This window comes from Ursus arctos, unplaced genomic scaffold (genome assembly GCF_023065955.2).
Source record: "Ursus arctos isolate Adak ecotype North America unplaced genomic scaffold, UrsArc2.0 scaffold_25, whole genome shotgun sequence".
Lineage (NCBI taxonomy): Eukaryota > Metazoa > Chordata > Mammalia > Carnivora > Ursidae > Ursus > Ursus arctos.
The window spans coordinates 26,676,752-26,693,252 of NW_026622930.1; the positions used below are offsets into that span (position 1 = coordinate 26,676,752).

The window sequence follows — 16,501 nt, forward strand, 5'->3', positions numbered from 1 at the left end:
CAGGGGCGCCTGGGTGGCACAGTCCGTTAAGCGTCTGACTCTTGATTTCAGCTCCGGTCATGGGTGGTGAGATCTCAGAGTGGTGAGATCGGGCCCTGCGTGGGGCTCTGCATGGGTGTGGAGCCTGCTTGGGATTCTCTCTGCCTCTCCCTCTGCCCCTCCTTCTCCCCACTCTCTCTCTCAAAGAAAAAAAAAAAAAGGGTGGAGACTGTGATAGCAGACACAAATGGAGGGGAGGAGGCCAAGGAAGAAATTCTCAGGAGCTTGCCTTCCCCATTCCTCGTGGCCCTTCCCAGGGCTTTGCTGGTGGCTGCAGCCAATGCTTCTCATTTCCACTGAGCCTAAAGTCACTGACTTTTCCAACCTGACTCTTCTCAGCTGCTCCTTTGTGTGAAGCCGCTGGCTCGGGCCTGCTCGGCTCCTGGGGCTTGGCCGCATCCGGGAAAGCCCTGGGATGTGACCTTCAGCCCTGCTTGACCCTGAGGCCCCCGGCTGCAGAGGCAGGCCAGGCTGTTCTCCATGGGCTCTTGGAGAGGGCGAAGCCGGGAGGAGGCTGCTAGGGGGGAGCCCAAGCCCAAGGGAATCCTGCTCAGGCCTGGAAAGGGAGCATCTGGAAGAAGGACAGAGGGATTGGGGTAGGGGTGGGGTGGGGAGGGGCAGAGGACGCAGCAAAACAGGGAAGAGCATTCCCGTGCAGTGACTGGAATGGTATGGATGCTCGGCAAATGTAGGGAGCATCGAGACTAGTGAAGCACAAGGAGCTGAGCCTCGGGCGAGGCTCAGGATCAGCTCAGAAACCTGCCACCGTCTCCTCCCCTTGTTCGTGAGTAACAAATCGTCGATGCCACCGTCTGCAGAGTCAGCCGTGGTATTTGCTGAACATCCATGCGAGCACACGCTGCCCCAGAGCATGGCAGGAGGGGGGCAGGAGTACCCAGTAAACTGTCAGCTCTCCGGAAGAGTGAGAGAAATGGGTTCCCTGCTTCACCCGTTTCGACTATTCTAGGTAACCACAAGTTACTGTAACAGATGTGAGTATAATAAATAATGCATGGAAACCATTTTTAAAGATATTTCCATCAAGCACTCATATAATGGGTAAGATAGGCCATGTACTGTTTCAAATACTTGCAAGTACTAATTTAATCTCTACAATGACCCTAGGAGTTAGATGCTACTATTGGACCCACTCCATAAATGGGTAAACTAAGGCACAGAGAGATGAAGCAATTTACAGTCACATGGGTAGTAGATGGCAAAAATAGGATTTGGACCCAGGGAGTGTGACATCTGGGTCTGTGCCCTTATCCATGATGCTTGCCTGCCTGCCTCTCTTTTTTGCTTTTTTTTTTGAGGGGGGGAGGGGCAGAGAGGGAGAGGAGGAAGAGAGGAGAGAGAATCCTCCTCTCCCAGAGGAGAGGGAGAGAGAATCTTAAGCAGGCTCCACGCCCAGTGCAGAGGCCGATGTGGGTCTTGATCTCACAACCCTGAGATCATGACCTGAGTTGAAATCAAGAGTCGGATGCTTAACTGACTGAGCCACGCAGGCACTCCTTGCCTGCCTCTTTAAAGCAGAAAAGGTCCCAAGGGTGCTGTGGTTCGAAGAGAAGTGACTTGCATGACCACACCATGCCTCTCTCTCAAGACCCATGCTCTTACCTTAGACCAGCAAGAAAGCTATGAACACTGAGTATTATGGTGCAGTTCTTTCAACAAATTCTCATTAAGCACTTATTATGTGCCAGGTACTATTCTAAGCTCTGTTTATAACCAAAGAAACTATAAGAGACTGAACAAATTTGTATCAGATTCTTTGACATCTCCCAATAGTTATTTAAAAAGTCAAATCCTGTTGTTACCTCTGTGTGGCTCAGGGAAGATGGAAAAACCACAAAGCAACTCTTACTACTTGAGCTTTCTGGCTCCTTGGATTCCAGATAATTGTTTTCTGGCATCGGAGGTCACTTTCAGAAGCATCAAGTTTAGATCAAAACAGAAAGCAGAGAACAGGATAAGATGAAAATGTGTGTGAGTCCAACTCAGCTCAGAGCTTGAGTTTAATTGAGATTCCAAATGCCATTCTCCCCTGCATTCCTCTGTCCCTGACCATGACCAAGTTCATGGCTGTATCGCCCCTAGTAATCCCTGTAATGGGCTGCAATCCTGGGGGAGCAGTTTCTGTTTATTAAGCGGCCAACCTCTGAGCCACATGGAGTGTGGCAAGTTGTGACTTCTCGGCCTGGCCATTGATGGGCCACTTTTCTGTTTAAAAAAACCAGGGATCTTCTAGGAGAGAATGGGAATAGAAAGCACGGCTTGTGGGAGAGCCAGAGACCCAGAGGTGATGGGTGCTGGAAGTGAGAGCCCCTCCCAGGTCACGAGCTCTTTGAGCACAGAATTCACATGTGTGTGCTGCCCATTAGCTAGCCTTCAGATCGTTGACTACGGTTGTATAGGGCTTCAGTGCAGGTCCAAGGATGGTGCCACAGTTGTAGCTGCCCACGATGCCACCAGCGTGGAGGGGAAGAAGGGATGAGGAAACCCAAAGGGGACAACTGGCAGGAGGTGGCAAATGAACGGGGCGAGGCAGATAGCAGAGACTGGGTCTGTCCCTAGGTGCCGGAATTCTCAGGGCTTCACACGGCAGCCCAGGCAATGGGACCAGGCTACACCCAGAGCTGTTCTCCCAAACCAATGGCCTCTTCCTTCTCTGCCCGCAGCCCCAGTGTCTGCCTTTTAGAGTTGGGGAGACATTGCCGCAGCTGCTTCACTGTTTAGACACCCTGTCCCCTCACTGTGTCCCCCCTCCCCCCCAGGCATCTGTCCTCTGGTTAGAGTTGTGTGAAGCGGAAGACAATTTGGGGCTTATTAGTGTCCCAGGGAGACATGTAACTTGTGTTGCTGGGACCCAAACAGCAAGAGTCTTAGCGGCAAACTCCAGCCGAGAAAAGACTGAGGAATTGTCTCACCTAATTACAGGGAATGGCCCTCTTTGTGTTTGTGATTCGGTACGGTTGTCCGATCGCTTTTGATCGCTTTTCTCCATTTGCTGGCTCAGGCCATGCTGGAATTGTGCTAATTAGAAGAGAAATGGACAGAGTGATCCTGTCAGCCCTGGTTACTGGTGGGGACAAAGCAGAATATTATTCTGAGGCAGTGTTTTGTGAGGGCCCTTCTTCCAGCTCTCATTAGGAGGAAGGGGCCCACAGGAGGGGAAGGTTCCGAATGCCTGGCCTGGCTAATGGAGCATTGGGGTGTTCATGTGCTAATTAACAAGCTCTGGCTCACGGCTGCACCTGGTGCCACCTGAAGCCCCCAAATGTCCCTGCTCATGAAGAAAAAGTGCGGGACAGAGAGTGGGAAGTCTGGTGGCCTCTTTAGGCATAGTCGGGGACACAGCCCCAAAGTGCCAAGGAGTGTAAATAGATAGGAACAGCCAGTTAGAGGCCAGTCAGAACTTAGGAACTTGGAGAGGCTACGGTTTGGGGTGGGGGCTGTCAGGCTCTCTGGGGACAGAGAAGCCCATATAGGGGCCATCTGGCTGGCACGAGATGGAGAAAACAGAAACTGGAGAACATAACCAAATGGCTGGAGATGGATTTTATGTAGAAGTTGAAAGCTGGTAAGGAATCATGTCGGCTGACCCCGGGGACCATGCACCTTGGCCCACCAGCCTATTTCTTCCCTTCCTGTTCTGCCTGTTTCTCTTTTCTGTGAGAAAACAGAAGGGGCCTCATCCTGGAGGAAACAGAAGGGACCAGAGCATCCCACTGGAAAGGAAATGTCTTGGTTTCATCACAAAGCTCCTACGGAAGTCCAAACACCCTTCAGAAACCAAAGAGGCAATGGGTTGACTTACCATCTCCATTTTCACGGCCCAGAAGACAGAAGCTACAGTAAGCTGCAGCCAGAGGACCACAAACAGGCAGCAGTTCCCTAGAGTCCATTTAAAAAAATATGGTAAGTGGGTCACCAAAAGATACAGAAAAATTAATAATGGCATCTTGCTATTAATACAGTTAATAGCCTGTGAACTTTCAGTGCTCTGACAGTGGAAGGCCAAGCAAACCAGCAGAGGCCAAAGCAAGAATCTGACAGACGGAAGTAAGCACGAAGCAACAAGACTGCTCCTGAGAAAAGACTTGAATAAGAATTTGAAAACGTGTCTCCAAGCCCCAGGGCTCTTCCTCTCAGTCAACAGATGCTTCTGCAAGGAAGGCATTCAGAATGGCAAAGGGAAAGGCAAAAGAAACCTGTGGGCAGATAATACAGAATTATCTATTGGAACAATCATCTCTCAGGATTTAGAGCAGCGCAGTCATGACGCTGTCCCTGTCGAGGCAGCCGGCCAGCCATGCTTTTCCAGGTCACGGCAATCCACTGCCCACCCAGTTGTTTTCTTGGAAATCAATGATGAGCCAATGGTGCCAAGCAATTTGCTTTCCTCACATGGAATGTTTCCCTGAAAGGGCATCACACTCTGCTCTAGGGCAGGTAAACTATCGATGGGGGGACGGCGATAGTACTAATACTTGCTCTTCTCCAGTTCTTGGGCAGAGTTGAAAAGGAAGTCACACTAAGGATTTTAGTAGGTGGTAGAGAAACATTTGTTTTCGATCCATCATACTTACTGGAAGTCTGCAAGCAGGTATGGACCCTTCCAGCTCAAAGAAGACACAGAAGAGTAACTCAATGTGTAGGAGACAACTGTAACCTCGAGGAGCTTACGACTCAGTGGGACAAGAAGAGACGCATTCAGATCACTTAAATATAAGGCGGAGTTGGTAAGAGTGGTAAGGATGGGACACGTAAATGTTGTAGGAGTGCAGGAAGAAAGACTGTTTCCAGCTAGTTCATCAGGGGCTTATAGGAAGGGTAGGTTTGGTATGTGCAAAAGAGACTTTCTAGGAACTCAGTGGCATGAGCAAAGGCACTCAAGTGAGGAAAAGGGAATTGTTCAGATTAACTGGAACAGAGACGTCGTATATTAGAGAGGAGGGGTGATTAGGCTTACATGCAGAGAGTTCTAAATGCCAGGATGAGACCCAGACTTTATTATTAGATACAAGGAGGTATTAAAGGTTTTTAAGTAATACTTCAGGGAGTTGAGCACTAATGAGCTTGGATGGCAGAACAGACTGGAAGCTGGGAGACCAAGTAGTAGATGGTCATAAAGCCCCACGCCACCCACTATGATAGTAAGGGGAAAATAGCATTTATCATGATAGTTGTACTTTCTGATGAATGACTTAAATATGCAACTTGGCCCTTTGAGAAAAAGAAAAACTCACTCTCCTATAAAAGGGACATATTTATTATGACGACACAGATACCATCATATACAAAGCACAGTCCTCTAACACCCTGAAGTACACACACATTACACATCCATTTATATTATCAATATAAAAATACATCATTAACATTTCTAAGGATGACAAATACAAAACCAATAAATATCACAGTTCTAAAACATCTACTTACATTAAGTGCTGGTGAATAAGATGACAAGAAAATCAAGGCCAAAGCAAACCAGAAAACCAACTCCATAGCCTTGGGTTACAGACCTGAGTTGGTTTTGGGGAGGTATCCTCATATTCTCCATGTTCTTCTCAATTTCCCCAAATGCTTAAAAGTGCCTGATGTCATCAACTCTCAAAAACAGAGCAAAGGGAAATCTGACGTTACAGCACTATTTTTTGCCCTCTCCTCCCCTCCCACTCCAACCGTATTTAGAGAAAAAGGAATGTCAATAGTAAGCTTAACTTAAAATCTATGCCTCTCCAGCCTAAATTTCTATATCGCAGCTAGGCCGAATCTTTTCTTTCTCACTTACCCATCCTTTGTGACTTGTGTTCAACTTTCCCTCTTATCAATACATAAAATTGCATGGATGGCAAAAATGAGAGACAAACCCAACATTAATTCTAGCATGGGAAACAAGGCACAAATGTCAGAAATGGTTAATAGACCAGCTATTAAACTGAGTAGTGCTGCACCCTAGCACGGACACTCAGGACCAATAGTTTAACCAAACTTTTCTTGTATCCAAACACCATCAGACAACGGCCACGTGGATGTTCTTTGCACGAAGGTTAGGAAGCCTCATGTACTTCTCGAAACATTAGAGGCTGGGGGCTGGCTTACGAGACAAAATACAGAGAACATGGGTAATCAATTTTACGCATGGGTTCGGTTTTCAGGTTTTAACACAGGGACAGATGACCGGCAAAGAGCTCCATAAGAATTGTATTTAGTTCAGGAAATTCTTTTTTTCTGTGTGTGTGCATGCATGCGCGTGTGTATTTCTGTTACACTGGTGAAATATCTGCTATGTGCTATGAGAGGGGACAAGGGGGGCAAAACATTGCCACCATTCCACAGCACATTCCTCTCAGGTCAATTAGAGTTTCTAGTTTTTAATCAAATGGAACTCCTGTAAGCAATCCCCTTCTCCTACCTTTTAGGCCATACTGACTTTCTTATGTGAATCTGTAACAGGTTACTGGAACTCGAAAGTCCTTTCTTTCATCTTTAACTTGGTCTTGAGGTCTAGAACCCAATGCAACCTTGCATGGGCCTTTCACTAGCTAATCCCAGGAGGGACTCAATACATAGGGATCTCCTTTCCTGGAATCAGAACTGATGTGGGGGGGGGGGGGGACGAAAGGCACTGGGCAATGGCACTGGGCAAGTGAGAGGTACAGAACTTTTAAAGCAGGTATACATTTCATGAAGATTCTGGCTTCTCCAGCTGGGGATTCTTGGAACCCAATATATATTGGAGAGTTCACAGGTCAGGCTGCCTGGTCGGTTTCAGAATCTAATTGGTCTCTGGTCTCCTCGCACCATAAACACTTCCTAAGATATCAAGTACAAGTCAAAAGAACCCGTCCAATCAACGTGCCACAACTGACTTTGCCATCACCAAATCAAATCAGCTGTAAGATCCTGGGACTCCTGAATCACTTTCTGAAACGAGAGAGCAGGACTTTGACCTTTAAGAATGATGTGCCCTCTGGTGTTACCCACATCCAAGGCTGAGATGGTCCATCTGGAAGCTGACTGAATAACTGCACTGATCCTTCTGTAGAGAATCTATAGAGCAGATTCCTCTCTTGCCGCCGAATGTCCTCAGAGGTGCAGAGTGCCAGGAGCAGGGGAGAGGGTCAGACCTGGAGGTGCACCCTCCGGCCTCTCACCAGGAAGCAGAGAGTTGCACATCGTCAGAGCTGCACTGGGAGGGGAGCAGGGTTCCAGTCCCCAGGACATCCTGTCCACAAGCAGCTGCTACTTCTTGGGTTTCTCCAGAATGTTGAGAAATTTCCCCCGTGTCATCTCTCTGGCTGGAATCACAGCAAATGGAAGATCAGTGAAAACCCACAATCTGCAAAAGAGATCTCAGGAAAATATAACTGAATACTGTAAGTTGATTTAAATTGTAAAAACAAGTTGCTACCATAACAGATTTAATCACCACTGACCACCAAAAAGAGGTAAAAACAAACCACCACTGACAATGAAAACTGCACAAAGCTGTTCGGAAGCTGGCAATTGCTATAAGGCATAGGCCAACTGGGGAAGACTATCATCCCCCTTAAAAAAATCCCCAGGGAATTCCCCCATTTCCCCCCACCCAAGAATGTAACCTGATACTCATGTTCGCTATGTGTGGGGGGGTTGCTCTTGGAGACTACAATCCAACCACGATTACAGTCTTCTCTGGGTTGTTGGTCTCTGGACATTTATAATCGCAAATTAAAATTAGAGATCATTTACCCCATCTCTCAGCAGTGGAAGTCCCTGGAGGCTGTAATATAACAGGGTTTATACTCCCTCAGTGCAGTTCATCTGTGGATGGTGTAATAAAGTAGGGTTTATAGAGCTTTGGTCTTCTCTCTCTTGGCATTGTCAGTCCTTAGATATTTAATATAGCCAGGCAAGGTTTATGTGTCTTTCTCTGACTTTCGGCACCATCAATCTTTGAATGCTGTAGTTACAAGAGGGTTTATACAGCTACTTTCCTACATATGAGGCTCCAAAATGAAAGTAAAACATTTCGCAATTACGAGGGCCACTCCAGGAGCCCACTGTTTCAGCTCTGTCAAGCAAATCCTCAGAAAGTAGATGTATTATAACACCCCCTTCTTCCTCATCCCTCCAAAATCATCTTTCCAGATCTCTTGAATAGATTTAACAGTGCTCAAAGTTTCCAATGGTTGGTCCTGAAGGCCAGAAGTCTCCTGGCCCCATGTGGTGGGCACACAGCAGGCTGTGCCTGTGGCCTCCCAAGACTATGTCCCCATCCTGGCCAATGAGTAAGATGGCTGGAGAGGCACCTGTAGGACGAGAAGGACCTTTGCTCTAGCCTCCTTGCGGCCTGACTCAAGTCCAGAGATGGTGCTAGATGGGTGGGCTTCACTCCCCCTCCATAGAAGTTCCTGGTTTATTCGTACAACAGAGAAATACAACAATACAAACTCTGTAGCCACAGGGAAGCTTCTGGTATCCGCAGTCCATATATTCCTCATCTCTGGAGCTCCAACAAAGGGAAAGGAAATCCCCCTAACTAGGAACGGAAGCGCCAGTGCAAAGTGCTGCCTCATGTGCCCACAACCCCACCCGGGCGCAAATCCAACCGACCATTCCTTTCCTCGGCGGATTTGCACCAAACCCTATGCAGACAAAGTTCCAGTAAGACTTGCAATTATTTGTTTATATACGTGTCTTCCTGCCCTAAAGGGTAAGAACTGAGGGTAGAGACCGTTTCACTATTCCTTATATCACCAGCACTAGATGTAGTTATCTGCTAAATAAATGTTGGCCGGATGAGTGATAATATACAAAAGAAGTATTCCAAGCAGGAACGCAATAATGCTTCTGGCCTTCCTTTCCAGAGACAAATAAGACCTGCTAATGGCCCTCAGTGCTGCACTCTCTACATTGTGGGTTGATGGTGTTTCTAAATTTACCTTGCTTATTTGGCAAGAAAAAGAACTTCCTTTGATGAAAGTAATGCCAGATTAATGGAGAGACAGAGGTAGGACTAACTACCCTAGAAGAAATCCAAGCAGGTATTTTCTCGCCCACGGGAGGCGGCATGGACTTTTAGATAACACAGGGTTCCAGCTCTAGCACTTAGCAGCGGGGTGACCTCGGGCTGGGCAAGATCTCCGAGCCTGTTTCTTTATCTGCAAAATGAGTAGCATATGAATGCCACCTGCCCTGCTTTTCTCTCCGCTATTCAGCAGTGAACATGCTTGGTAGAGTGGTACCATTAACACACCACCTTCCAAAGGAGGGTAAGCAGTCTGCTGCTTCTCCTGCACTCAGTGTTTCCTGAGTAAATGAAAGAACCGTGATGAGAAGGGAGGCTAGCAACCTCAAAAATCCCATTCCTTGGAAGCTTTTCCCTCCGCCTGATCCTACCGGAACTGACTTATACTTTTGGCCAGGGTGGGTCTCCTCATTTATTTCTACTGGCTGGGTCTCCTGCCTATTCTCCGGTGCTTATTAAGGAGTTTTACAGAGTATCAAATGATCCTGCAGCACGGCTAGGAGCAGGTACTTTGGAAATCAGACGTGGGTAATCCAAAATTCTGCTTGGTAGAACAGAACCTTGCTCCAAAAATCCTGGGCCTGGAGCACTGTATCGATCTTACTAATTATTTCTGCCTGCTGCCCTTCACATCCCCCGATTCTTTACTGTTTTTTTTCCCGAAATGGGAGAATGACCAATATTTTACGGCATAAAATTTAAAAAGACCCAATCTAGTTGAGGGATCAAAAGGATTTAAAAGGCAAAATAAACGGATCTCCCAAAGTCTCTCAGGGGCAAGCTCTCCTTGAATTTAACCAATCCTTTTTAACAACCCTTTCCCCACTCAATCATTCCTCCCCCTACAACCTAATCTGAGCACACAGAGCTGCAGAAAACCACTGTAAAAGTAGAAGTAATTCAAAGACCTCATCTTCTACATGGGAGGGGAGAAAGTTTTCCTACTCGCCAGTCCCATATAGGAGATATACGAATTTGTGACATAGCTGCTCCCTAAAAGAGGGCTGTGCCCTATAAATCACATCCTAAGCACTAACCCCTCTTTGAGCGCAGAGAAATTGCTGTGGGTCAGGGGCAGCTTCGGACCTCGAGCCCTCCTGTTCACTTGTTATCGGAGATCTTAACATCTCTGATTAATTCACATACCCCTTATTTTATTCTTCATTTCTTTATCCTTGCCTTCCTGCTTTGCTGCAGTGTGAAGATTCTTACCGACCCGCTACAGTCATCGCCGCCTGCGAGCCGCACCCCCCTAAACCTAGTGAAATTGTTTAGTGATGCCAACCGCGCTTTTAATTTGCAAGACATCAGACACAGAGGTAATTTATACCAACATCTGTTCATTTTTGACTTCTGAAACAAACTCGCACATGCTGCTACAAAATCCCATTAGGAGTAAGGAGACAGCCTTCTGCTACTATTCTGTATTCCTCTTACACACACACACACACACACACACACACACACGAGTGCGCGCGCTCGCACGCATGCACATACACACCCCTTCCAGCAGGGTTTTATATGTAAATGTATTTTAAGAAAAAACTCCCACCAAGGATTTCAAATCTCTCCAGGGAAGAGCCTTTAGAGATGTCTCTGGCTTGCTTACAGAGGCGAGGAAGACATTTCTACTCCCCTGCCTCGTTCCATTCCTTCTTCTTCCCACTAGTTACAGCTGGGCACAATTCTTGCATTGGTGGCCCTGGTAGGATTACATGCTCCCCAGCTTGACACTTCCAGTTCCTCTCTTTTCTCCTGCTTTTTTCCCCCCCACCGTGTGTTAGAAGACAATCCTAGAGACGATAAGATTGCTAGAGTTTTACCTAGAGTCAATAAAATTTCTTAACTATTTTCTAATTCTGGATTAATTCTCTAGGATGATGAGTTTCAACACGAAGGCAACGCTGCCACCACGTTCTAATAATTATGCCAAGAGGGAACCACTGGTCACCAGCCACCACAGTCCCTGCGTGCAGAAGAGAAGCAGGACCTCCGTGTCAAGTCATGATGTACGGGCCCTCCTATGCAGAGTACAGGCCATGGGCGGAGTGAGTCACAATACAGACCGTCACCATAGGGTGAACGTGTGAATTGCTGCAGAGAATGTGGGACAGGAGACCACTTGTACCCATTTAGAGACAGCAAATGGATAAACTACAATCAACTTCCAGGTTAATGCAGCTTCTATTACCCCCTCTTTGCTTCACTAGGGCTGTCAGGTTCACGGCAGCCGTAAATGCCTGGGTATACTTAGAGAGGTCAGGGCTGAAGGGAGGACTCCGTCCTGCTTGCTCTGAAGGTGGTGTTTGGTTTAATACAATCCCTTCTTTAGATTCTCCAATTCCTCCATCTACAGTTAGCCTTGCCTCTGGCTCTCTTTCCACAATGAGTATCCCCAAACTGCCTTCTCTGCAGTAAATTTTCTTGGTGGCTGGTTGAAAAAGATTCAGTGGTACAGATTGATTTCTTACCAGTGAGGGGATGAGGGATTACCAGAGGCACCCTGGTTAACGAGATTGGGTGCAGAATCTCTCACGAGACCAACCCTCTCTGCCAGGGCTTTGCACCTTTCGCCCATGACATATGGGTTTCATTACAGAAAGATTTTCCAGATTATAACTTTGAGGCAATTGCCTGATAAAATTCTGCTCGGCTTTAATGTAGAGAACAATGTAAAGATTAAGTAACTTTTTAATGAAATGGGAGAAACTCATAATGTTTGGTTTTCAATTCCAATGCAAACTACTTTAAATATTTCTGTGCCTCAACATAATTAAAAACATTAGCAAGATGGAGAAAAGTTACAACAGGCTGTCTTTAGGAGACTCTAATACGACTGGCAGGAAACAAAGGAAACAGCTTAACCCTGTGAGAAAAGCAGGGCTTTTAAGCATCAGACAGGCTTGGAGCTGAACCCCAGCTCCTACATGGACCCTGGACCACTGCAGGCAAGTTACCCAAGACATCTTTCCGAGTTTTGGTTCCCCCCCGTTTTTCAAAAATAAAACTCACTTTTATTTTATTATTTTTTAAAAGTAAGGTCTATGTCCAACGTGGGGCTCAAACTCAGGACCCTGAGATCAGAGGCTGCATGCTCTAATGACCGAGCCAGCCAGGCGCCCCTGGGTTCCCTCATTTGTTCATGGTGGAATTAATATAAAGGTCACCTAGGCATTTAGTAAACGCTAGCTACTGTATAACTATCTTTTTCTTTCATTTCAAACAAGAAGTTTATTTAAGCAAAAAGACACTACCTAGGATTCATTTTTTTTTCTTTTTAAAGATTTTATTTATTTATTTGACAGAGAGAGAGACAGCCAGCAAGAGAGGGAACACAAGCAAGGGGAGTGGGAGAGGAAGAAGCACGCTTCCCAGCAGAGCAGGGAGCCTGATGTAGGGCTCAATCCCAGGACCCTGGGATCACACCCTGAGCCCAAGGCAGACGCTTAACGACTGAGCCACCCAGACGCCCCAAGGATTCATTTCTTTTAGAGCAATTTATTTCTACTTAAAGACAAAATGCCCTATGTGTAACAGCTATGTACAAAAAAGTTATACACTTGTCCTTGGTTTTACAATGATAGATGAAAAACATTAAAATTCTCCAAATGAACAAAGCATGCAAGGATTTTTTGTTTTGTTAAACAGTGAGAGCAAAATTACTTACTGGAATATGAGGTAAGAGCTGAATGAGCATGCCACTAATGGGGAAAGGGGATACTTTCACTGAATTATGTTTTATCCCATTCTATATCCATTCAGTGTCAATCAGAACACAGCATTGGTCATTTCATTTTTTAAAAAGGCCATATGCTTGTATATATACACCAGGTATTTATGCACAATGAAGGAATGAGGAAAGGGAAAATGAAAGAAGAGAGAAATCCATACTGCAGAGGTCAGGACGTGGTGGAACCAAACCGCAGCTTTCTGAGAATGGGTCCGTGTGCTCTGTGGGAACTGAGTTTTGGCGTAAACAGCAGGACCCCTTTGTGGTGGACACTTCCTGTCTGCTGCTGGAACACATTAACTTCGTCTTCAAACTACTTCCAACTGTGCATGGGGATCTCTTTTGTGACTTGGCCGCCTATCAAACTGGGATCTGAACTGCTCACTGGTAAGTGCTGTCGTGTACAAGAGACATTCATTAGCGGACTAAGTGGCGTATGCCTCTTAAATAGCACCACAGACCTATCCTGTCCTGCCACCTTCAAGTTAATGTGACTATTGTTCTTAGTCTTGACTTCTTCCTTCCTTGCGTTTTTCGCTGGCCCAAGCGAGCCCTGGAGCTCCTCAGCTGTCACTTCATGAAAGAGGTACCAGGTCCGCACAGAAACCACATACAGGCAGTCCGGGGAGTGGCAAAAGGAGATCAAACTATTTATTCTCTAAAAGATCTCAAATGCAAAACCAAAAGAAACAGGAATGACCTGCATCTGTGTACCGCGTCTAATCTGGAGAACCATGCCTGCTGGAGGAATGCTGGGTATTAGTTAGAGGCAACCCCTTCCTTAACTATACCCGCAGCTTCTTCTGGCAGAGGAACACATAAAATCCGAGTTTAGTTTAAATCAGCATGCTAAGAAGCTGTTTATTGAGTTAGCTTCATAGAAAGAGAGTTTCGTAGAAATGATGCCATTTGTTATAATTATGGTTTTGACTCTTTTAAAATGGACTTTTTTGGTCCTTGAAACCTTGAAAGCATTCTAATAACTCTGACAAGAGGGATCTCCTTGTCATCACGGTGTGCTGAGAGGAGAGAAGCAGGAAGGGATTGGAAGAATAGTTATGTTAGTCACACGCAGTGACTACCATGGACTAGGTATTAGGGAAGATTCACATTCATGAGAGGTGGCCTTTGGGATGGAGCTAGTTGGTCACAGGTTACTTTGGTGCAAGAGGAGAACAAAAGGAAACCAGTGTGATTTATAATTCCGAGTTCTCTCTCAGAGGAACGTGGAAAGTTTTTTGGTGGCTCTGGCAGAGAGCCGGGGTACAGCAGAGCAGCTCCAGGGCAGCCTGCCAGACTGAGATTCCTCCCTGGGCTCCAGTTCAGACCTCCGCACAGAACGTACCAGTAAGTGATCAATAATTCACGTCAAGGACTAAGCGCTTTTTCATGCCTCTCATACAAGAGCAGCTGGTGCTGGTGTCACAGTCAAGAACAGAAGCTGCTCTGAAGCTGAGTATGGTGTCATGGATGAGAAGGGGTCTCCTGGAGCCTCATTTAGACACTCGGTGGCCCTCAGAAGGTGGTGTAATTGTAATAAGGTCTCCTGACCATTCTCAAAGAACTCATGGGACAGTTCACGAGTAAGAGTCTGTAGTAGAAATCTCACGTTTCTCGAAAATATGTAGAAGAAGCATTTGAAGGTAAGCAGAACAGCTTTGAGGCTTTTGCCTAAAGTTCTTAGGGCATAAGCATTTCAAAAAGGAGACTGAAATATATATCTGAGAAAAGAACAGTCTGGACGCTACATCTGTGACCGAACTATCACTATGAAAATCTTCATCCTGAGAATTCTTCAGAAAGCCTTTTCTTGGCGCACGCTTTCCAGATTCTCTTTCTATGGGGTGTCTTGACTTTCTAACAGGACTTTTTCTTCCAAAAGGGTGGCTAAGAACAGTGTTCTCTCCAGGGAATTCAGAGAGAGATAATTTTATATCACACATTCCCCTCCCCCATTCACAGTAAGGCCCATTTCTAGAGAATGTTTTATCTAAGATGTAATATAAAAAAGAAAAGCCAAGACTCAATGTACAGGTAAACAAATTTGGACAGTTCCAATATGGAAAATAATTTTAATGGCTTTTCATGACAAAAAAGAAAAAAAAAAGGACAGAAATACCCAGCCAACAGATTTATTCTCCGAATATAAAACATCAAGCAAGAACATAAAATATGGCAAGTGTCAGCCATGATGCCTGAAGATTGAAAGCAGAAGTAGAAGAATCTTAATTGTCAGGCATTTGAAAAATGTTGTATTCAGGTGGAAGCCTGTGTTTCTCCAACAACTCTCCTTGCCCTGCCTTCTTTTAAGAGCAAACCAAGACTAGTTTTCAAATATTCAGTCTTTATCATCCTTCTCCCCACTAAAAAACAAAACAAACCAAAACAACAACAACAAAAAACCCCCAAAGATTTGTGTTCAGAAATGAGAGCTATCAACTTCTTATTTGCATTTTGTATCCTTTTCAGAGGGCTTCAGAGGCCCACTTCATAGTTTTGCTTCGTTCCCCTTTCAAGAAGGCAATGAGATCAAAGCAATGGATTAATACTCTTGGGTGAGAACTTTTACTAAACACTTAGAGATGTGCGCAGAACATTCATGCTTCAGGGCATGAATAGTAATACATCGTGGTGAAACATTTATTATGACCGAGGGCTAGTAGCTTCACACAGTATTAATTTCTTCATCCATAAAGTGAGTAAAGCAATAAATCTATCGTGTAAGGTTAAGATAAAACAATAACTAGTCAAACTGACTTGATCAGTACACAAAATATTTTGCCTCAAGTTAGAGTAATTTATCCATAGGCTATATTCCACTTTCAGGAAAAATCAGACCAAGATCACCATACAGATAAATTTCAAGCGAGTTGGACATTAAGACAACTTTCCCGCTTGGAACATCCCCACTGCAAGGTGCTGGCAGTAACTAAAAGTCTACAGAGGATGAAGGCCCAGTCTTCTTGACCCCCAGGGCAGGGAAAGAGTTACATTTTCACACTGAGAAGCCAATAAAAACCTCTCTTGATTATAATTTAGATAAGAACCACTGGATTGAATAATAATGTCTGAAACTCCCCTCGCTGTTTCACCTTGAGACGTCCATCACTGGGTTAAACATGATGCTAATTGCATTTGGATTGATTAATTTCTCTCACTCCTGTCTATTCGAATAACGCTTAACAAAATAATCATAGCACCCAGAGCCAAATCTTTTCCGTCAAAGGAATGAAGCCATCAGAACAGGCAGAGATGAAAGAAATGAAGATGACCCGTAATTACTGCAACGGTGATATCATTACCATATCATACAAAATGAGTGTGGGGGGGAGGGGGAGTGGAGGGAGGAGGGGCTGAGATTATTTTTTTTAATGGAACCCTACAATCTAAGAGTACAGATCTGACATCAAGTAGAACACACACAAATACAAATCTTGCTCATGAAATTACAAAACCCAACGAACACTGAGGCCCAAGATACATCAAAGGTCTCGGGCTGTGAGCAGGTATTATTCACGCCACTATTTTTTCATTGCAATAACACTTTGTGTATGACTTGCATAGAGATTTAAGATGCTGTCTTCATGCCATAGCATTCCTATAGTTACTGGAGAATTTTTCTTTAAGCCAGGAAATAATATCACTTTATTTTAATATTGTTAGAGGTGGCCTTGTTTGTAAAATTAGCATCTGGGTTTTAACTGCTAAACTAG

General features: G+C 45.3%; 1 protein-coding gene across 1 annotated transcript in view; it reads right to left on the minus strand.

Annotated features, from left to right (window-relative positions):
• Positions 1-5,298: 5,298 nt before the first annotated feature.
• The window catches only part of LIN52 (lin-52 DREAM MuvB core complex component), a 107,211-nt gene continuing 96,008 nt past the window's right edge, over positions 5,299-16,501 (minus strand). The window contains exon 6 of the mRNA XM_026519533.4: positions 5,299-7,346. Within this exon, the coding sequence (XP_026375318.1) occupies positions 7,291-7,346 (56 nt within the window). The 3' untranslated portion in view covers positions 5,299-7,290. The remainder of the gene's footprint in view (positions 7,347-16,501) is intronic.